The sequence below is a fragment of the Channa argus genome, chromosome 14 (genome assembly GCF_033026475.1).
Source record: "Channa argus isolate prfri chromosome 14, Channa argus male v1.0, whole genome shotgun sequence".
NCBI lineage: Eukaryota > Metazoa > Chordata > Actinopteri > Anabantiformes > Channidae > Channa > Channa argus.
This window is the reverse complement of record NC_090210.1, coordinates 5,212,571-5,236,503: the sequence shown is the minus strand read 5'-3', so window position 1 is coordinate 5,236,503 and position 23,933 is coordinate 5,212,571. Positions and strand designations below refer to the sequence as shown.

The window sequence follows — 23,933 nt, the reverse complement described above, 5'->3', positions numbered from 1 at the left end:
GGGAGAGAGCTGTGTGTGTTTGTATATGTGTGCCGAGTTGGACTGTATGCAAATGGAATCTTTAAAAATGATTGTTTAAAAGACGTTTACTTTGCCCTCTTCATAACGTTGGTGGGTGGAGGGTGGAAATGTAATAATGATGATGTACAATCTTTTTTGTGTGTATAACGTGCACTGTGAAAAGGTAGAGAGAGCACCACACTGTCAGAGTCCTCTGTCTTATTGCACTGAGTGTTCTCTTGTTTCGCGTAATAAAAAGAAAAGGAAAAAACACGTTTGAGGAAAAAAAGTACTGTATTCTGATTGTCACTTGGATTCTGTTGAGAGAAATAAATAAATATGAACTTGAAACTTGCTATGGAAAAATGCTGTCCTGAAATGATTCGTGTTCTTCAGTCTGGGGAGTTTTGCGTGTAGGTTGGAGTGTTTCCCTATTATCTTGAACTCTGTCTATTCAAACTTTTAAAAACTATTTATTTGACAAAAAAAGAGCAATGTTTGGAATTTCAACACAGGAATAATTATTAAAACATATTCAGAAATAGCACCTCATTACAGTAATCACAAAAATATTGAGTAAAAAATATAGCAACAGCAATGCTGTACAGTTGTACAGGTAGGGAAGGTACTGTAACAGTGCATACGTTGTTCAATAGAACGATGTAACTTAATAAAATCCAAATAAAACCCTGCATCATAATTAGCTTTTGTTGATGGACTGGTTTATTGCAGGTCACAACTAAAAGTGACAAGAGGAGCGTTAGTTTCTGCTGAGGCAGACATGACACTGACTGGCCCTGTGTCGCTGTTGGTCAGCTGCTTTGATGGTAGCTGCCCTCTGGGTGACAAATTGTTCTGTCTGACTTACAGTAGTCAGCCAAAAACTGTAAAGGCTGGCAAAGTAGTGACAGGAGCCCCGTGCACCCTGGCACTCGATGAAGGGTTGAGTTCGGAAATCCTTCAGGCAGCTCCCAGAAGACGACAGAGACTGGCCACCACCTTTGTCACCTGCCCCCGTGTGCTAAATACAGGAGGGCAGAAGGCACACTGTCAGGATTTGTGCTGTTTATTTTCATACATGCAATTAAGCTTTTCATCATACTCACCAGGAGGAAAGAGTACCCCGTCCAAAGGCTCCTCCAGCCTGGTGGGCATGAAGGGATTGTATGATCCTGGCTGTGAAAAGCCACTGCAGGATAAAATGTCTCACACACGACACAGCGACTAATGTGAGCGTTAATCTCCTGGTCAAGGAGCGGCATCATTGGTATAGGAGCAGTGGTGGAAAGCCAATAGGATTTGTCGTTGCGACTAGAGTAGTGACAGGCTGCTTTGTTGCAGTAAGAGAAGGGCATGGTGGAGAAAACACGGAGGCAGGATCCAGCATGGCCTGCAGGGAGAGGAGGTAAGAGAAGAGAAAGATGGTGAATCAAACGCATGAAGATAAACGAATAAATTAACTCATCTTAAGACACTAACCCAAAAATGCAGGGCCTATTAATCTTTTCCTTCTTATTTATCTAAAACATTGAATTAGTGACAATTGACAATAATTAACCAAAAAAATAAAAGTCTTTTAATTTTATTCCTCCTATCTCAATCTTCACAGGCCTACGTGTTCTGAAGCTGCCCTAACGAACATGGCCTATATATTATCATCCAGTTTATTGATCTTGCTCTGTCTAAATCAGTCAGTCAGTAAGCAAATTAACTACAAATATAAAACAAAGTGATAGCATAGAGGCATTCAACCCCTTTCTAATCAGTATTCAACTTCTCAGGTGGATTGAGGTCTTGGCTCTGACTTGGCAACTCCCGAACATTAACCTTGGAGTCTTTGGTTTTACTTATGTCCTTATACTTATACCACATTTTACCCTATGACTTCACAAACCTTTTAGCAGCTATTGCAGAGAAACATCCCCACAGCACAATGCTGCCACCATCAGGCTTCATGGTGAGATTTAACATGACCTTTTTTTGTCCCTCTGCCATGAAGCTTCCACCAGGGGAGACCCTGATTAACAGTGTTGCATGCAAACGTTGCATGTCTTTCCTATCTAAGTCACCAAAGCTTGTAACTCCTTCAGAATAGTCGTTGGTGTCTTGTAAGCCAGCTTTAGAGGCCTGCTGTATGCAGATTGATACATGTGTACTATTCATAATAATGGAGTTAACTGTACTCCAGGATGTAGAAGATGTAAGTATGACCAGGAGAGTAATTCACCAGACACCGGACATTCGAGATACAGGTGTTACTATACTACAATACTTTAAACACATTCACTGCAAAGTTTCACAGAACATTTGTTTTTCTTTTTGTTTTTGTTTTTCAATAAGCTAATTTACATGAACAATGATTGAATGTTTAAAACAAAAGGGGAAAACCAAGAGAGGTGAATACATTTGTAGGCACTGCTTCATTTTATGCAGACCCTTACCCAGGTCTTGTGTGTGAGCATTCTCTTGTCCCTCCAAGTAGACAAGACTGTATCCCACCCACAGCTCACTGGTGCCTTCAGGGCACTTTGGCACCTGAACCGACTGGCTGTGGATAACCAAAAGAAAGCCTGAATGCAAAGGGCCAATGGTGCCTGGTTCACCTTGATCACCTGGTGGACCTGGGATACCTGGATAATGGAGATGTGAATCAAGCAGCAAGAAAAGGGAGGTGTGTCAATCATTTGATCTGGGACTTCGAATGAACAATTGTTACATAAGTGTATGTGATTTTTCACCTTGGGGTCCTGGAAATCCTTGCTGACCATCATCTCCTTGTTCTCCAATAGCACCATTAGGGCCAGGAGGACCTGGTATGCCAGGAAGGCCCTTAGACCCCATTTGACCCTTTTCACCTGGAACACATAGATTAATAAAGATAAAGACATACAGTGACACATGCAGGCAGCTGAAGATGACGCATAAAACACATGACACAGATTTAGGCTGACACACAAAAAGTGAACACATACAAAAAAGAATGTATTTGACTCTCTTGCCTTTAAGTCCTGGAGGCCCAAGTGGTCCCACATCCCCAGGGAATCCCTCAGATCCTGGGTAACCACGTGGCCCTGGGAGTCCAGAGGGAGCTCTTTCTGGTCGTCCACTGGTGGAATCACCACGGGCACCTTTGGGACCTGAAAAACCCATAATTTGCAGATTATGTCATTGTAATGTAATATTCTCTATTCCACATCCAGTACTACATGCCAACAGGTCAGTTGGCCTGAATAAATGAGAGTACAATATGAAAACGTAAAACGATATATCTTATTTTATCTATCTAAATTAAATTTTCCACTACAATGTTTGATACACTCTACTCTGAAAAAAACATATATCACTCAGTGCCACTCACCCCTATCTCCAGGTGGGCCAATTTCTCCCTTGTGGCCCAAAGGCCCAGGACCGCCTTTCTGTCCTTTAAGTCCTACAGGACCTCTGGGACCATTTGGACCTCTCTCACCTGTAAAATTGCAGAAAATGTTATGTATTCAACACGAGCGTGATACTGTGATAACTGACGGCAGCAGTCTTGCACTGTATACCTTTTTGCCCTTCAAAGCCTAGGGAATTCTGATGTCCAGGAGGTCCTGGGAGGCCCCTATCTCCCTTATGGCCTGGTAAGCCAAGGGGGCCATTTGATCCTTGGTCTCCTTTAGATAAAATACTGCTGCCTGGAGGGCCCTGTTCTCCCGGAGGACCTAGTAACTCAATTCAAAATCCAAGGTGTGAGCAAATAAAAACCAAAACAAACTGTTCTTTCCAAACATGACCAGACTTAAAATTAACTTTGGTAATTCTTTAAATTAACTGGATTTTCAACAAAGCTCATACAAGCTCCAAAACCATCAATGACTTGTTGCAACCCACAACCGATTTCTGTCAGCCTACATGCTGGATTAGGTTGTGCTGTAGACCGTTGTGATCCAACACCATTTGAACACACCACTCCACTCAGAGATATGTTTTCTCATTCTCAACCACTTCATCTTAAATTAGTTGTTAATGTTGCCCTAAATTGCCATAACCTTTTACAGTGGGTGCAAGTATGTGATTGTCACCTCCACATGTTGGGCATTGTTGAAAATGTGGAAAATGACTAAAGTTACTGAATAAAGGTCTCTTATTATGCAAAATCCACTTTTTAAACATTTTGTGTATTTAAATGGGTCTGTAGATTGTAGAGATACATAATATATAAAAGGTAATAATGAAAGGTCAACTGCTCCCTGTTTCTCCATCTTTGCAGAACAATTTTTGTGAACAGGTCAGTCAGCATTCTCCCCCGTTACCAGGTGGTAAAAGGACTCATTTACACAGTCCCTTCTCTGGTTCAGCCCAAAGATCACCTTCTGAACTGAGGAGACATGAACACCTTGTGTATGTGTGTGTGTGTGTGTGTGTGTGTGTGTATAATATATTTACTTTCAAGTACTTTAAAGATTGAGATAAACATATACACATGAATAGATTTGAACTCACCTGGTCTTCCTGAAGGTCCTTCATATCCTCTTTCTCCATATGATCCTGGCAAAGGGGAGCGGCATTCTATACCAGGGTAACCACGTTCACCTGGAAAGCCTGGAGGACCTGAAGGCATAAAACATAATACCTTATTTCTTAGCATAGATCGAGCAATGAATTATAACAAAACAATTATAATACCAGGGTAACAAAAGGTAATAATCATAACGATGCATTTAAATAAATAACTGTAAATTGGAATTACATAATTATTATATAAATAACTAAAAATATTTGTAATATTTTGAACAAAAAATTACAACATAACTATAACTTAAATACAATTATAACTTAAATAGTAACTAAAAGAAGAAATGGAAATTCACTGAATGTTTTATGTTCTTCACCCCTTTGAACTTGTGCAGAAGATGTTAATCATTAAATATACCTGTATTACCAGGTGGTCCCCTCTGGCCCTTAGGTCCGTTTAAAATAGCTCCTGGACTCCCTGGTTCGCCCTTAATACCTTTGGCTCCAGGAAAACCATCTGGTCCTGGAGGGCCAGGGATACCTGTTCCTTTTATTTTTAAATTATCAAAAAAAGAGTAATAATGTAAAACATGGATGCATTAAACATAATGACATTTAACTTTTTTCGATGATTTAGGTTATGTATGATTTACATTAAGTAGTAGGAAACAATAAATAGTAAACTGGGTTCAGGTGACACTGAATGTCAACGGACACATTTACTTCATACTTTCACACCTTCATACATCATAAAAGACTAAAAAATAACTTAACGTCTTACCACTTGCTCCCCTGATCCCCTTTTGACCTCTAAGTCCATCCAAACCATCCAGACCTGGAGGTCCAGGGGGCCCTGACATAAGATCAAAAACAACACACACTTAAAATAATCTTGATTGTTCTGCCTTACTTTTCAGCACTTAAAAAAATCACGTTCATTTAAAATCATCATCAATCATGTTTTCCCTTTCTGTCTGTGGCTTCAGAGACGTAACAAAACAATATGAGTCAGCCTTTATTGTAAGCCCATCATCCAACAGTTGCATTTCTTACTTTCTTCTTGGCAGGTAGATTTGAAAACTATGGCCATTAGGTTAGTACCTGGAGGACCAAATGGGCCAGGTGGGCCAGGTGGTCCCACACCGCCATGATCACCTAGAACACCAGGAAACCCGTCTCGACCAGTAGGGCCACGAGGCCCAGGAAATCCTGTAGACACACATGTGAAAGCTCAAACCATTATGAAATCATACAGCACAAATTTTTAATTACATGAGAAATAAATACAATTATAGAACTGAATAATTTAATTTTAATGGCAGGTGCATCACATTCGTAGTTTCAAACATCAATATTAGAAATGTTACTTTATTTAATCTACTTCTCTTGCTCAAATCTTCACTTAAAATCACCTGGTCCACCTCGTCTTCCTGGTTCCCCAGTGATGCCTGGCTGTCCAGGCTTTCCTGGCTCTCCACTGAGTCCTGGGTCACCTGGATCTCCTGGACTCCCTCTTGGTGCTAAAGGATATTGTTTTGTGAAAATAAATTAATTTGAAATCCATGACTATATTCACAGCAGCATTAGTTTTGTTTTTTGTTTTTTGGTCCAAATTTCTCATTTGAAATAACTCAGTATGTGATCTAGTCAGTGTATAATTTTATTAACTCACCAATGGGTCCATCCTCCCCTGGCAAACCTTTGGGTCCAGTTGGACCGGGTTGTCCATAAGACAGTCCTGGTTCACCTGAAACAGGTTTGTTTAGTCAAACCGAAGGAAACATTGAATTCCAAAGAGGGCTAACAATGTGTATTATTTGATACCCCACACAAAATTCTAAATTATCCAAGCCGTGGATTCACTTCTTGTTGTACAAACTTTATATATTCCCCCAACATGAAATCACCTCCTATATACAAAAACAAATTGCACTGTTCCTAGCACTCACCTTTTGGACCAGGTAATCCTGGGATCCCTGGAACGCCCGTTTGTCCGGTTGGCCCTGGATCTCCCTGTAACAAAAATCAACACATTCAAAGTGTTAAATATCATTTATGAGTATGTATGTAATAAATTATCTACATTAAAGCCAGATTTAAGTGTAGAGTAACATAATAAACTATTATTAACGTGACTGAAGAGGGTCTTAGGGTGCCTTGGGATATAGCATTAACTAATAATCAAATTTTGCACAGCTGTCAACAAAATTTGAAAACAAATTGTTTTCATTGTCTACCAGATCTCCACGATGACCAAGATATCCCCTTGGACCAGGGAAACCTTTGATTCCAGGTTGTCCAGGTGGCCCTGGTATTCCTGCCCTTCCTGGTGCACCTTTAGGGCCTTTAAACCCTGGTGGACCTGGCCTTCCATCAGGCCCTACATCACCCGGGATTCCCTTTGCCCCCATAGAGCCTGTATGGGACAACGGTAATGCAGTTGCATTTATCACAACCAGTATTTCATCCTAGTTAAGTAAAATGCTGTAAATGGGAAATGAGAAAATCATATTGTTAATAAATATGTATGTTAGGTAACAACTTCATTGCCTGGAAGTCCTATTTGGCCTGTTTCCCCCCTTCTTCCTTCAATTCCTGGAGGGCCTTTTGTTACATCAACGATCGATGATGCTCCTTGTTGTCCTGGAGGACCCCTTACACCTGAAAAGACCATAATGTTCAGATGAAATGCTCATCAGTAAAAAGAGTGCACAGGGTACATTGCAACTTATTGTGCAACAGACAAGAAATATTGTTTTTGTTAAGAATAATAATGTTGTAAGTTCATCTTTTTGCCTTTTTTCCTCTCCTTTCTTATCCACTGGTGTCTTATCTACTACTGTATAGCCACTATTGTAGTTACATTTAAATGTGTTTGTATTTATTTTCATTTATTTCTTTTCACAGGAACAATACAACTAAACACTGTCACAACTAAGCACCTGATGCCGTGTATATGGGATGTATAAAAACAAATTCTACATAAAACAAAAATGTTAATAACAAGAATAAACTTTACTTGGTACACCTGAACAACCTAATGCAATCCAACAAAGCAGCTCTCCCATGAATTCCACTCTTACAATGTTTAAAATGAGTGAGGTGGCCCAAACATCCTCTTAATATAATGCACATCTCCACCACCCACTATGAACTCAATAATAAATAGAGAGTAGAGTCATGACCTTCTGTTTCTTAGAAACTGAGAAATTACATTAACGTTCAGCATTAAAATGTAAACATTGTAAAAGTAAAATCCATGGCAGAGCTGCAGTATTGTACTAGCATAGATTGTACAGAAGTACCTAATAAAGGGGCCAGTGATTGTATTTATTTACAGATATTTCTTTCTTTGTGTATTGCACACCCCAATGTCAGCCCTGATGGGGTACTATGTGTACATGTATCTACACACACACACACACGCACTTATGTTTTACTGAACAAAATAACTGAGCGAAAGAAGTTCTGCACTCTCAAACCTTACAGTTTCCACTTACTGCCCATCTGGTCTCCACACCTTCACTTTCATACAATAAGGCATTCACAATAAAGTACACTGGGAACTGCTTTAAAAGTTATACATGGTCTTGTCCTATTTCAAGATTTTTGCAGGGTAGGACTGACGATCAAAAATTCGATACCCGGGACAGTTTTCAAACAATAAAGAAATGACCTCACAGTGCGGGGATTTAGTTGTCATAGATTACCTAGAGCACGAAAATATAAATATTTGTGTTCTGAAATCATCCAAACCCCACTGAGATTAGCGAATAAGAAAATAAACTTGTGGAGCAGCTTCTTCTTACTGAGAATGAGCAAGGATGGAGATTAGCTGTGTTCCTGTCTGCAGCAGAGAGGAGCAGACATCTCGGGTAAAGTCAAAGTTACTCCTTTACTCGACCTCGATCGATGTTCGGGTACCGGCATAAAAACGCTCTTAACGTTAAAAACATTAAAAACCTGGCAGCTTTTAAATCACTGCCTAAAAGTTATTTAATTTCCTTGGCTTTTAATACATAATGGGGTCTGATACTCTTTAATTATATTTTCATGTTCTATGTATTTTCTTTTGCTGTTTTATTCCTTGTAATAATATTGTTGATCTTATATATTCTTATATTTAGTCTATGTAATGTACTTTGGTCAACAGGAAACTTTTAAAGTGATATACAGGTAGATTTGATTTGATCTGTTTTGTATATAAATATTTGCTCTCTATATTTTGCTAGCATCCCTAACACTTGTCATTCAAATAAATGCTTATTATTTATTAGGGAATTACAGTTAACAACATTAGAACATGGAATCTATGATTGCTACTGAGTATAGTTATTGGTACATGTAGTATGTGTATAGACTTACCTTTAACACCAGGCCATCCAGGTTCTCCTGGCTCACCTGTGCGACCATTAAGGCCTCTCTCACCTGGTAAACCTCTAGGTCCTGAAGGTCCAGGGGGACCTGGTAAACCTCCTACGCCAGGCCTACCAGTGTACCCTCTCTCACCTAGATGAATTGAAGGAAAATCTCATTTGAATTTGGCCATTTACAAATCTAATGCTTGGATGAACAGAATGTTGATGTAGATTTAAAAGGGGAATACTATATTTAATTTTGGGACATTTCAGTGACCCACCTTTTTGCCCTGGCCAGCCATCAACCCCAGGATCTCCTGGGGGGCCAGAGTTGCCTCTTGGTCCAGGTGGGCCTGGCACACCAGGAGGGCCGGGGAAACCTTGAGGCCCCTTCCTTCCATGACCTGGTGAACCTATATCTCCCTTCAAACCCTTCTGACCAAAATAACCTATGCAAAATTGTCAAATTCAATAAGATAAGTCTGTATGTTCATGGGTGGTTAAATGATGCTACACAACAAAAGATGCATGAATTTTCTTCACCATCACATCCTTATTTGTGCTTGTTGCTGTTTGTGTGCTCACCTGGCGCTCCCTTAAGTCCAGGGTTTCCTTGAACTCCTGGAGGGCCAGGAGGTCCTCTCAGGTCATTTTCTGTCCATTGTGGACCAGGGGGACCAGTGGCACCCTTTTCACCAGTTACCCCTGGCTCTCCTTTCTGGCCTGGTTGTCCAGGTTGGCCTTTTATGCCTGAAAACCAATAGTTAACCATTTCCAATGTACAGTAACGAATGGAAAAAGTACCCCAAACACCTTTACAGTGTAATGGTTGTTCGGTGATATAGACCAAAGTACAGATGCTAAATGGTTTGTTTGTGTTTACCTACATAAAAATAAAACTTACCTGGAGACCCTGGATTTCCAGGAAATCCACGAGGTCCAGTTGGACCCACTGCACCAGGGTGACCAGGTGGGCCAGTGACACCTGGTTTGGCAGTGAGGACATCCCCTGGAGCCCCCTTTCTGCCTGGGGGTCCTGCTATACCAGGGGGGCCTGGGGGGCCCTCCAGGGTAATCCCAATGAGACCAGGTTCACCTGGATCCCCAGGTAAACCTGGAAGTCCTATAGATAAAAATCATATAAACAAACCTCCAAATTGTTTTGAAAGAAACATGGTTAAAATTTTATGAATAATTTTAATCCAACAACATTTTATAGAGACGTTACCTGGCAGACCTGTCCCACCAATCTCACCATCATCCCCTTTCATGCCTTTGGGGCCTAGGTGCCCTGGGATTCCTGGGGGACCGTGTCTTCCTGGCTCACCTGGAATTCCTATTACAAGCCAAATAAAAAGTTTAACCACAACATTGACCACTGATGTCTCAGGTTAATAAAGGATGTTCCTTTCATAACCAACACATGGTTTAGTATGTTAAACAAACTTTGCCATCAACATTTGGGTAAACAACTTAAAAACAACTCTGCTACTACAAGGGCTGTTGTATTAGTCGAGCCCATTCTATGTAATCTAATCTAATGTAAGTTTGAATTTTCACACTTAGAAACTTTGTTTCATCTTAGATATCATATGTAATTTGAAGACATACCTGGTGAACCTGGCTCACCCTTGAGGCCAGGTGTCAAATCTCCTGTACAGCATTCAACAGCTTCACCTGGTTACACAAATTTATTTATGAATCACACTTTATGAGACTACATTTTTTACATTCTACATGCTGTTTTGTGAATTTAGTCCACTCTTTGACCTCTAGGGCCTGGTCGTCCAGGAACTCCTGGAGGGCCAGGACATCCCTGATTTCCTTCAAGCCCAGGTGGACCTGGAGGGCCTGAAAAACTAGGACCTGGTGCACCCGCATGCCCTGGTAACCCTTTGGGTCCAGTTAAACCAGGGCTACCTTTGGGACCAGGTAATCCTGCATATCCAGAACCCTAGAAATTTTTTATTTAAAAAAATTAATTTAGACACAAAAACAAGTGCAAACAAATTTACTTTTTACATACACAGAATATTTGACCAGGGACAATTTAATTATTACATTAACAGAATTGAAAATGTACACACTCACAGGTGGTCCAGGATCTCCTATAGTGCCAGGTGAGCCATCCAGTCCTGGTCTGCCTGTTGCTCCAAGACGTCCAGGTTCTCCAGGGACTCCTTGGTTACCCTTAGTACCTTTCAACAATACAAGTATACTGCATATATTAGCTATAAATGTTAAATGACCCTTTAGAGAGGCATTTACAAAACTGGCACGATTCTAACCTGCTTTTTTATTTAATTTTCTATTGTATAGAAATCACTAAACACCACAACACATATGCACTACGCACTGCTGATTCTGTCTTTGGTTGTGTTTTCTGTATTTGCACATGCACTGTGAAAGTATATACTTACAGTGACTTCAACCAACTTCACCAACAGAAAGGTGGGGGATCCTCATGACATGGCATACATAACTAAGATTTACATGAGCAGCATCTTGTGAGATTTCCCCTGTCTTTCTGTCGGTTGGGTTGACACAGCATGACATGACTTCATATGCTCTCATCAGTCTCATCAAGCATGCAGCAATTTACTGATGTATAGTAGCTGCTCAAGGTGTAGCTTTAACTAGTTTACTGTATATACACTGTGAAGCCTGGCATGACTCAAGGTCGCAAGGTAAATTGGAGAGACTGCGAGATGATTAATGAGGACTGGAAAAAATAGCAACGTAAAGTCAAAAATAATCAAGTAACATATGAGTACCTCAAAATAGTTTGAGTGCAAACAATTAGGCAGGGTGCAGAGCTTTAAAAAGTCTTCAGATTTCCTTTCTTAAGGTGCAGTGTGTGGAGCTCTTAGAGAAACAATACAAAATTTCAATAATGAATCTAATATTGGGATTAACAGAGGCTCACCTTTAACATCTACCACAAAAGAGTCACCTTTATGACCCTTCTGTCCTTTTAAACCAGCAATTCCAGGAAAGCCCTGCAAAAAACTAAGTAAATTACAAAAGTACTACTCTACAAACTTTTAGAATATAGGGATTGTAATATATAGTTTATAACTTTTGCTAATATTACTTGTGGTCCTTTTGGTCCCTCATCTCCTTTTTGTCCAGGGTCCCCCATAGCCCCTTGAGCTCCAGGAAATCCTGGAGATCCTGGATAGCCAGGTGGACCAGGGGGGCCGATGCTTCCCACACCAAACCTACATTCACATTCCCCTGGGCAACCTGTAGATGACAGGGATGACAACAAGATATCATATCATATCTTTTTGTCAACAGCTCTAAGCTCTCACCAACACATAATTCTTCTTTCTTTAAGGTAGGTTTCAGTAAACAGAAGCAAACAGAGGAACATTATTTCTGTTTATACTGCATAATCAAGCTAATTCACACATCACCTTTAATTCCTTTAACTCCTTTTCTACCAGAAGATCCTTTAGCTCCTGGGTCACCAGGGTCACCTGGGTAACCAGGTTCACAGTAGTAGTCTGTGGGACCAACCAGTCAAAAGTGTAAACCCCCATAAAGTTTGATAATATCTTAAAAGAAGTTATCAGTAACCTACCTCCACATCCTAATCAGATCCCATTAAGTATTCCAGACCATAAACATTCAAAGACACAAAACATACACAAACCAAATGTTAAGACCATATTATATTGAACACACAAACACTTAATCAGCTGACAGTTATTCAAATAATAGTAATATATTTGTGACATTTCTCTGTTTGAAGTACAGATACCTGGAGGGCCTGGGAGACCTGTAACACCTTTGGGCCCGGGGGGCCCTTTTTGTCCCTTTCGTCCTGGTAATGGATTGATTAGAACATCATTATAAGTCCCTGGTTCTCCCTTATAGCCCTTTGGACCAGAGGGACCTTGTGGACCAGGCAGACCCGGCTCCACTAGAAGGATATGAGATATGATGTGAAACTTCACATAAGCAAAGATGAAAAGAAATACTTTTCAAATGTGAAAACACAGACTGCTGATGAGAAGCAAATTGTGAAAAGAAGGGGGCATCGGAACTAACTCCTGGAAACTGCCCGTGATTGTTAAAGTGTTAATTTTCGTGTGTCAGTGGCTTTGTAGCAACAATAAACCGTTTAGGGGAAGTATAATTTCCATACAGAACAGAAATGCTGTAGATCAAATCCTCAGGGGTACAGTACATACTGTAGAGGAAAGACATGACCTTAGTAGACCTGATCTCTGACCTGGTACTGTTATCCCCGGTGGGCCAGGAGGTCCATCTATGCCCATATAGCCAGGGTCTCCTGAGGGTCCAGATGCTCCTGGATACCCCTGGTCACCTTTAGCACCTGAAGTGACAACGCCAATTAGTCAAAGATGTTGTATTATTCCCAGTAACTTCCATTGCGTTTTTATTCTCACCTATATGGTGATATGGTGAAAATATGGTATATGGTGAAAATAATGACATGTGTCAGTAAAACAATACAAAGCAACAGAAACCCAAGTTACAGTCTCCAAAATGATCATAAAGTTGGGTCAACACCACTACTATGGGTCGTAAAAAAGAACAAAAAAAAAACTGAACACAAAACAAAGACTGAAGTAGGATCCTTTTGTTTTACTTTTATTTGAGTTTAAATATTAAAATGAAATGACAAAAGAGATTAAATTTATCTTTTTGTATATAAAACTAGACTAAAATCAAATGTCTAATATTCCACTAACTACATTTTCATCAAACAATTAAAACTTAACCAGACCATCCAGCTGCTATATTTCAAATAAAAAATGTACAACAGGATAGAGCAACCAGTGGCCATACATAGCTTGACCGTTTAAGAAAGTGGAGTAATTACTGTGGTCTTACCTCTGGCATCACTTCCATTATTAATGTAAATAGAACCGGGGAGTCCTAGATCCCCTTGGTAACCCTGTCAGATGTGAGGACAAAGACAGAAACCAAAGACAGAAACCTCAGTCATAATTAATGAGAGATCTGCAGTCTGGTCCAGTAAAAGAACAGTCAGTGTAGCAGGAAATGTTGTTTATCAAACTGTAAGAGGAACTAAGTCATTGCAAATATCCATATTATCAGTGATCTGATCTGCTAGAGAGTATATTTTCATATGTTTATCATTTAATATCCATCCACAGTATGTTCCTACTGTTTTTACAGGCTTGGCTACTGTTAAAACATGATACAGGTTTTTCCGAATTTTGTTCAACTAGAAACTAGAAAGCTCACCTTTGGTCCATTTCTTCCAATGAGACCTGGGAGTCCTCTCTCTCCTTGAAAACCCTGAAAATGTACATGTGTATTTAAAATGAAAAAAGTAATTATAGTAATGTAAAGAAAACACTCTAACAGGTTTACCTCGACTCCTGTTGGTCCAGCTGTACCTGGATATCCTGGAGCCCCCTAGAGTAGAAATAATGGCATGTGCCAATGTATGTGTGACTCTATAATTAAGGGGAAGCTGAAAATCATGTTACATTCTGTTTTAGGTCACCTACTCGAAGTCCAGGAAATCCAGCAATTCCTTGCTCTCCCTTAATTGCCTGCATATCGTAATCTCCTACACGACCCTAATAAAGAAATTAGAAATGAAATAACTTTCTCTCCCGTGCAGACACACCTGGGTGGCACAGTAACATATAGGACAAAAGCTCACTGGTATGCCCTTTGGTCCACACAGTCCAGGATGACCTTTGTTTCCCTGAGAGACAGGAAATAGAGAAAAACAAACAAACAAAGAAAAAAAAACAATTTTTTTAAAGGACTTCACTGATTTTGAACCTGCTTCTTTTGGTTATAGTTTGAGCAGTACATGTAAATAATCACCATTAAACTTCCCTCTGACTCCCCTATATAAAAATAGCTCTCTACTTCTAGTAAAAAAAATGCCTCCAGATGACATCACCTGGAGGAACCTGGAGTTCAGATTATGTCATCTTGTTGCTCACACTATGGAGTCTGTAATCATGGTCAACCTGGTTTTCCAGACCTCCTTCAGATGACATCATCTAAACTCCTAATGATAAAAAACTCCTCTGGATGATGTCATCTGAAGGAGCTTTTCAGTTAGAAGCAGAGAAATATTTTAATACAAGGTCAGAGTGCATTAATGCACATTTACACCCTAACCTAAAGCCATAGAGAGAAAGTGCAACAAAAGCAAGACATCGATTAGGTAGGGTATGCCTACAGGAAGGGCTTTGTGGAAGTGGAAAAATTTGGAGGCTTCCATAAATGAAGATTCACCTTGGAACCTTTAGCTGGAAGGAAGTCTGGGGGAAATTCAATCACTTCTTCTGGTCCTTCTGGGCCAGGTCGGCCTTGCTCACCCTGGAATACAGATTTACGTAAATGAGCACATTTGCTGAGGTTGTAATTGTACATACTGTACATAAGCATACACCCATAAGTACATGCAGACACAAACTCACACACACAGTGTAAAACCTCATTCTAAAGTTGGAAAAGAACAAAATGGTTTCTTACATAGTCACCTTCATCACCTACTAGTGATGCTCCAGGTTCACCCTACACAACAAAGAAAAGTTTAGCAAGTTGCGTTTGTTTTAATTTATTTGTGTAAGCACTGCAAAAGACAGTGAGGCAGGAGACTCACTGGTAGTCCTCTGATGCCTTTTGGTCCTTCAAGGCCCTAAAAGGAATGAAATGCACATTTTTACATTTGAAGTCCCGCTTTTCTTCTTCTCGTGTATTCGAGTCGATCATGATTATACAGCTGCATATTTTGTATGTGCAGTAATATACAGTTTAGTCACAACCTGATTAATAAAAAAGACATTTGGATTGTTTTACCTCAGGTCCAGGAGGGCCACGAGGGCCAATGTGACCTTTAGGCCCAATGTCTCCTTTTCTTCCCTGAGTTAAAAAACAAAACGTATCAAATATTTTTTTTAATCAAATAATTATATAATAAGTGAGTTAACATAAAGCTGACCTAACTTAGGTCCATACAGACAGTGGAATACTAAATCTGTGTTTTATTATACAGCAAAAGGAAGAATTGCTTAATAAACATACACGTAAACCATGTTCTCCATCTCTTCCACGATCCCCCTGTAAAATGTAATGAACAGAAGATGACAATGATAAGAAATTAAGAAAAGAATTTGCACAAACATACATTTTGACCCTGTTAAAGCCAAGGCAATAACCATCTCCACTTTACAAGTTTATCTTACAGGAAGTCCTGGAAGAGTAGCTCCGTAAAAAGGTTCTCCTTTAAATCCTTTAGGTCCATGTAAGCCCTAAAAAGAAAAGACATGCATGCTGAAAAGAGATACTGAAAATTAAAGAGCTGATTCTAGTTTTATGCATCTCAATAAATTGTAAGAATCTATCTGAATTTCTCAATCTGACTGAACAATTGTTCTTACTGGGGGGCCATGGAGACCATCCAAACCAGGAAAACCAGGAACTCCTGGTTGACCCCTTGTCCCATTACAGCCATCCAGTCCCGGCAAACCAGGCTCTCCGCCTGCTCCAGGGTGACCCTGATCAATATATTACAGTGTGGTGATGAAATATAATTGTAGTATTAGAAAGCTTCCCTAGTTATAGTTGAGAAGGATTAAAAAAAAATAGTTTTACTGCTTCATAGCTTGAGGTCTGTATTTTATTTTTATAATTAGTGGTGATTATGTTGAACAAGTATAGCTTATATTAAACACAAACACTTGTGTCTGTAAAGAGCCCACTGCATTTGGCAGAACCAGGTCGACATCTCAGGTATGTCTTAATGTGTCCACTAGAGGGCGTAACAGACATATGCTTTAAATTGCTTTACCTTTACTGTCTCCAAAATTGTACCTTGCAACAATATAGTAACAATAGTCTGTGCATTATTACTATCACTGTCAATGATTTGTAGATAATTATAACAACAATAATGCTGTACTCACAGGTGACCCCAGATTACCAGGAAAACCAGGAACACCGGTCCTGCCCTGAAATGTAACAAAACATGGGCACAAGTCATTTATTAATTGGCAGTTTATTTCACTCTCACGCCCCCTTTGTATTTCCTATGATTGGTACTACCTTATTCAAATGTGTTGGTTTATGTACATTTGTGTTAAATTGTGCTTGCATGCATTATATACCTTTAATTTGGAAGTTTCTTTGTCTCAGACACAACACACAAGCATAACAAAGACATGAACAATTGCACTAACACGGTCTCCTTTGGGCCCCTCAGGACCAGGTGAGCCTTCGGCCCCCCTCCTGCCTTTCTCTCCAGATCGCCCTTCATTTCCTGGTGGCCCCATTAATCCCGGGGGGCCTTGCTGACCTGGCTTCCCCGGAGGTCCCTACAAAAAGTAAAGTGCTGTTGGAAGCGGGCTGGTGTTTTGTTTTAAACATAATGCCTTACAAATATTTAGCTATTAAATTATGAAATCTAACAAGTTCTGGTTTATAATCATCAAATATGACTTCTCCTTCTTGTATTGGCTGCTATGCATTCATAACATTTTACAGTAGTTAAGGACTCCATAAATATCAGCTGCAGGTCAGTAGTGTATCATTCCTAAAACCATATCAAAAGAAAATCTAAATATTAAACATATTATTTTTGGTCAATAAGGAGAACTTACCAATATGTAGCATAATAACATGAGAGGAAAGGGTACACACCCGTGCTCCTTTAGCTGGAAGACATTGACATATAGAGCAGTCTCTTCCTTGACATGGGCCCTCCATGCCCCCCTGGAAGAAAAACCAGAGAACAGTTACAGGCCACTGCATCTGAGAAAGAGATAGAGATTGGCTGAGTCAGGTGTGGAGGGTTTAACAATTCCTAAGATATTTTCCTGTGAAGACAGTACAGTCCTGATTAGAGAGCTTTAAACAAACAGCCATTCTCACATGGAAGTGGGTAAACAATGAGTGACCTTGAGAGAGAAACCTAACAGAGCCTCTTCATTCCCGTATTGCCCTGAAAAAACAACTCAGTGACTCCACAGCTGTGTGAGTGTGTAGTGCAGAAAGGCTTGTGTCACATTTAATAAATGTTCGAAGCTAACTAAATATTTGGATGTGGATACCTGTTCTACTTTATCTTTTGCTCCAAAATGTAATGGTACAATGACTAAACAGACAATGCTCCATTAAGTTCCAGCTGAAACTGGCATCCAGAATTTAAAGACATCGTAAACATCAGCAGGAACTCTGATTTTTTTAAATGTGAGCCCATACTAGACTTTCCTGGTGGCACAAAATGATAAACTATTAAATTTACACATGATGCTAAATGTACGTAATGACTCGCCTTCCCGCAGAGAAACACACAATGTAATGCAATTTTCAGTGTCTTAGGGCGACACACATTGATTTCAGCATCAAACTAAGCTAACTGAATGACCCTCATGCTTTATTATAATTCATTTTACTAAGCAACGATTGGATAATTGGTGCTCAGGTGAGGGAACTATTCGAACCAAGATGGTTCCACTACTGTCACTGTATCCTGAGGTGAGTTTCTCGGTCTGCGTTCTTCTCTGTACTTTCGTCCTAATCCTAAAGTTAGTATTGCTACTATTCCGCTTTATTGCGTTTTGATAAAGAAAAGAAAAGAAGAAATTATACATTTTATTGGATATTACAAATTACCTGGGACTAATAAATCAATATGGAAATACAAACATGCACAAAGGCCTATGAAAATTAACATAAGCACTGTCTTGTAAATTGCACTGTTTGTAATAACTAGGCCTATATAAGCCTATGGGTTTATCCTTTATCACTATCAACATTAGTTAGAAGTCAGTTTTTAAAACAGTTTAAACTTTTTGTTAGGGTACATCAACTGTACAGTTGTCATCATCAGTGCTAAGCTGCTGCTGTCACCCAACTTTAAGTAATTCTCCTGCCCACTGAGTCCGAACTCCAAGTTCAAACTTACCAAGTCCAAACTCCTCAATGCTCTGTATTAAGAAACGTAAAGTGATTTGGTCCAAAACGTGGCAACATAAGCATATATCTCGTACTCTTCGTTAGTGACAGAAAGGGAGGAGCATTTTGGATGCAGCGTCTTATTGTATTCTAGCTCTTTTTTTGATGAAACCAGAGACATACATGAGCCACAACAAACATTTTGCTACATGTGTATCCAGATAATGTTTGTAGAATCCAGCCAACAGTATTTCAAACCACGTCAACCATTACTGCGATTATTTGAACCCACACATACTCTAAGCCTGACATTTAGCTGCTGAAAAATAACAAAGCTGTCTGGTTAAAACACTTTGCAGGATTTCTAGGTTTATTTTGGCAGATTTTTCCAGTAAAGGTCACCAACTTCTTAGCTAATGAGCCAGTCGGTTGCTTTAACGCTAGTAGCAGTATGCATGTATTCATGTCCTACGAAATAAAAAGTCGCAAGAAAAGAGAATGTCAGTGTTTGCATTTCCTGGTTTTCTGCATAATTTGCTCATGAAACGTGATCTGATATTAACCAGTCACAAATAAACACAATATTTCTAAGTTGATAAAATACATACTGTCAAGAACGTTCACGAACACACCTAATAAAAAACTGATGGTGAAAAAAATCAATTTCAACATTGTTTTACTACGCAGCTAAACCACCTTTGGCAGTAATAACCTGAAGTCAGTGCTTTCCATGGCTATGCTTTAGACTTGCACAATGTTCAGGAGGAAGTTTAGGCCATTTTTTACTGAACTATTTCAGCTCACCCATACTTTTAGGGCTTCTGGTCATTTCACATAATCTCAAAAGGTGGACTTTGTGTCTCTGAAGTCATTCTGTAGTAGATTTACTTTGATGTTTAGGCTCATTGGTGTGTTGCATCGCTCAGCTTCCTGTGAGATTGCCACCCTGATATTATCCTGTAGGACACCTTGGCAAACTTGGGAATTTATTTTTCCCTTCACAATGGGGTCCGGGTCTTGCAAAGGAAAGAAATCCAAATCATGATGCTCCCTCCACCATACTTCACATACTTTTTCTCCTCTGTGTTTTGTGTGGGTGTGTCTGAGGGGGGTTAAGCCACAGGTGGTCATCACGGATTGGGCCATTCGAACTGATTGTCACCACCTGATTGGACAGGATGGAGCATCTTCCTCCATATACACCAGGATGTCAGCCGCCCCACCGGTCCATCGCTGCCACTCTCACCCCACCCAGCATTCTGTTTGGACTCGAATCGTGACTCGACTCAAAGCTCTGTGAACTTTGTTTTTTTACAGTTCTGTAAATAATTATAACTATACCTCACTGTACATATTGAGCACCAGGTAGCCACCATAGAAGTGAGAAGCACTTTTATTTTACTATTTTTTTTCTGCTGTCTTTGGTAAGAAGTTCAGGTTATACATCCTGTCATTTGTTTTTGTATTGGTTTGGTTTACTTAGGTAAGACAGGGATGGTGCTAGAGTTTGTGTTTGTTGTTTTGTGCACTGTTCACATCCAAAACAAATAAAATTGCCACCGTTTAGAACACTTGGTCTGGTTTTTGCTCAGGACTGGAAACAGTGGTGGAGCCTGTTATGTCTAGGTTCCCCTAGACCAGGGGCAACAACTTGTCCGTTGTGATTTGACTCCCTTCGTTTCTCGTTTGGCGCAGGTATCTGCTAGGTGGTTGTTCTGTCGGATTGGAAGTTATTTCTTTTGTGGTGGTGGCAGCATGGTGTTTAAATTAGAGGAGTTCACAACTAATCCAACAAGAGACATTCTCTCTTTACTCCATATACAATGCAGTGTGTTTTTCCAAAACAATTATACCTGGGCTTTAACTGTTCACAATGCATTTTAAAGAGTGCTGTGGAGTGCCGAGGTTTTTGGCAAACGTCAGATGTGCTGTAATGTTGTTTTTGGAGAGGGTTACTCCATGATGTCCTGCAATAGATTTAATGCCTTTTCAATGTTTTGGGTGTGTACGGGTCATAGCATAGCTAACATCAGTTGATGTTGCATAGCAGATTGACACCGTTTAAGTGTTTATAATTCAAAGTAGTTCTGAATTACACCTTCATTCTTGTTTCATTGATTGAACTCCAGGTTTGCTAACACCTGACTCCAGTTTACCTTTAGTGACAGTACAATGGTTTTTCCACCAATACTTTGTATGTTAATTGTTTTCAATAAAGATGAAAAATATCAAGATATTTTTGTCAGTTTACGTAAACTGACAAAAATATCTTGATATTTTTTACTGTTTAATGGTATTTGTCAATAGATTTACGCAGAAAACATGTGAGCAGTGCAAATGCTTTCTTGTGACTGTATTTGTATCCTGTACTGCAGGAGGCAACATATACAATTTCCAGGTGCATCGAGGAATGTTGTTTGGGTTGACTTTGCAAATACTAACCACTGTATACAGCATGTTCTGCTTGTTATGGGGGAGCAAGTGACCTTGTTCCACCATAACAGCGCCCAGCACCCCGTGACCTGAGCATCAGATACATTGTTTTTTATAACAGGCCTGTACCACAGCATTATGACCATTACGGCCAGAGCTAATATTACTGTTTTTCTGAGAATTGTACTTGTTCAGGATGTGTTCTGACCATATTTATTGACCGTTTAATTTTACTTTTAGATTGGTGAGCGTACAGTAGCAGTAAAGTTTAGACAAAGAGAGCATAAATGCAACAACTATATTTTCCGGTCCACTTAGCCCTCAATTTCAAGTCATCTGCTTAAGTGACAGATGCTGATGAACCCAAATATCCATCCATCTCATCATATACTGTTCAGGGTCACAGGAGGTTATCCCAGCTGTTATTGGGTGAGAGGGTACACTGTGGCCAGTCTATCTCAGGCTACATGAGGGAGCCACAACACAGACATCTACTTACATCTATGGGCAATTTAAAGACATGCATTAACCTAACACATGCAAACTGCCACAGCCGGCTATGAGGCAGCAGCGCCAACCACACCAACCACCACCTTGCTGCCTCTGCACCAAATAAATGTACAAAAAACGCGCTGGCAGTGTAGTTTGTAGATGTGTCTACAGACATTTATGTTAATTAGGCAGCGTGAGTGCAGACATAAGCCAATGCAGATTAATAAAAAAATGGTGAAGATTGGCCCGATTAATTGCAGAACACTCCTACCGAGACACTTAGTCCACTGGTTGTTCAGAGTTTTTACACAATGGTACTTTTTAACATCTAAAGACCATCTTTGGCACAGGCAGTGGTGAATCCTCTTTCTCCATCGACGTGTAGAAAGCAGACACACCAACAACACGTTTCCTTTGTCCTGTCATCAGTTTAAATCATGTTAATAACTTCACCGATAGGTGATCTGAGCTGCTTTTTGACATTTTAAGCAGCAAGTATGTTTCCCTCAGTAGAGAGAGAGGGGAAATAGTCCTCTGTTTGAGTAATTGTGTACATTTTCAGGCTGTAGATGGTGACTTATTTGGCATTTTTCATGGCACCACTAGATACAGTTCTCATTTTGGTTCTGTTGTATTATACTGCTTTAAGTTTGCAATTGAACTGTATGAAAATGATTTATGGGAGATTTTTAATGTTGTGGTTGCCTTATTGTTATTTAAATTCAAATGTGTTTAGAATGAAGACTTAGAATTAAACTTACTGCATTGATCTGCTGCACAAAGACGACGACAAGGATCCACCTGTAAATGTGACAGTGGTAATAGATTAACTGCAGTCACATTTAGCTACTCAATGCCTTTTCACAACTAAAAACAACTCTCAAAAACTGTGGCGGTAGTAGGTAGAGGTAGGTAGAGTTACTGATCAATTCTGTTTTTCTGCTAACAAAATAAAGTTTTGAGGCAAGAATTTGAATCAAATTAAAGAAAAACAGCCTATTTCACATGCTAAATTACATCCTATTTGCATGATGTGTTGCTCCTTTGTGCAGTCGTACTAATGTGCCACCGTTGGACCAGGAAAAATTGCTGTCTACTCAAACTCTCTCACACGACACGTGACACCCTTTAGTACAAGTGCAGTTTTGTGCTTGCATGTGTCTCAGCATCGAGGAGGCCAGTTTTTGTTACATCTGAGTCTCCATATTGGAATGCAATGTGTGTCCGCAGATGTGCTGAATATCTTAGTAAACATGCAAGAAGTGTGTTTGTCCTTTGGTAAATAAAATGGTGATGTCTATTACATGAAACTTGAGACATAGCTCATAAATGTTTATAGGCGTTTCAGTTCTGCTCAGTATAACATATGTCAGTGCCATGTAGTGTATATACTACAGATCAAGTACTTTTTTTAAGAGAAATATATGTTCATGTTAAAAGTATTATTTAGTTGTGACAGAAATTTATTTTCTTCTAAAATGTTACCAAATAATTAATGTTTTACCCAAAAAATCTAAGTCTGAACATCAAAATGATGCCTAAATCCTCACCACTGTTTTAGGTGAATATATATATTAAGTGGTTATACAAAGCACTTCAGTCAAACAAAGACCATTTCAGGTTATGGGTTCTGCTACAGATACTGTAAAAATAACTTGCATAACATTGGCATTACTGCTAATAAATTGTTATTAATATCATTACAGTGGGGACTCACCTGAAGGGAAACAAAGCCTCAACAATAACTGAGAATTTCATCTCTCATCTCCTCTGTTTGCTCAACTAATGAGTGTTGGCCTCAGTGCTGCCACCTGTGGATGTATGCAAGCAGTATCAATGATTACAGATGCCAGTGAGTTCGGGGTCAGTTGTTAAGCAGGTTAAAAATCTTAGGATAAACTGCATGACATACATTTAATGTAATAACAAGTTTTAATATTTAAAACATTATTGGTGCTGTCATCACATCCAACTATTCTTCTCAAGCATTTATCATATGTTTACAGCTCAATATAGTGTATAGATAGCTGTCTGTTAAGCTCATAAAACAAAGTTCATAACTCACCCAAATTCAGAAGCTCAAATTAATCTTCATACAGGCTTTATTGCAACCCAGTCAAAATAATATGGTACCTAACAGGATTCACACCAATCTCCTGCTTCTGTATCAGTAAAAGCCACACAGAGTAACTGCCACTGTTTGTTAGTGCTGGGAGTGTGATGAGGAGA

The 23,933-nt window shown here is 39.5% G+C and overlaps 1 protein-coding gene across 1 annotated transcript; it reads right to left on the bottom strand.

The window, feature by feature from the left end:
- Positions 1-227: 227 nt before the first annotated feature.
- On the bottom strand, positions 228-23,921 carry LOC137098134 (collagen alpha-4(IV) chain-like). The gene is made up of 48 exons (XM_067473997.1): positions 23,770-23,921; positions 23,422-23,515; positions 22,466-22,505; positions 17,523-17,594; positions 17,063-17,197; positions 16,790-16,834; positions 16,265-16,381; positions 16,070-16,135; positions 15,909-15,944; positions 15,684-15,746; positions 15,487-15,522; positions 15,357-15,398; positions 15,117-15,200; positions 14,527-14,571; positions 14,369-14,440; positions 14,229-14,273; positions 14,100-14,153; positions 13,722-13,785; positions 13,096-13,200; positions 12,622-12,783; positions 12,442-12,450; positions 12,275-12,364; positions 11,950-12,101; positions 11,782-11,854; positions 10,947-11,053; positions 10,626-10,809; positions 10,467-10,532; positions 10,084-10,191; positions 9,760-9,978; positions 9,441-9,605; positions 9,137-9,304; positions 8,863-9,006; positions 7,048-7,158; positions 6,735-6,913; positions 6,447-6,510; positions 6,170-6,244; positions 5,910-6,017; positions 5,599-5,706; positions 5,279-5,350; positions 4,916-5,044; positions 4,486-4,593; positions 3,549-3,704; positions 3,359-3,466; positions 3,000-3,137; positions 2,739-2,855; positions 2,442-2,630; positions 1,107-1,390; positions 228-1,021 (listed from the first exon to the last, which is right to left on the bottom strand). Exons 2-48 carry the CDS (start codon positions 23,460-23,462, stop codon positions 761-763), a joined length of 5,016 nt encoding a protein of 1,671 aa, XP_067330098.1. The 5' UTR covers positions 23,463-23,515; positions 23,770-23,921; the 3' UTR covers positions 228-760.
- Between the last annotated feature and the right edge of the window lie 12 nt (positions 23,922-23,933).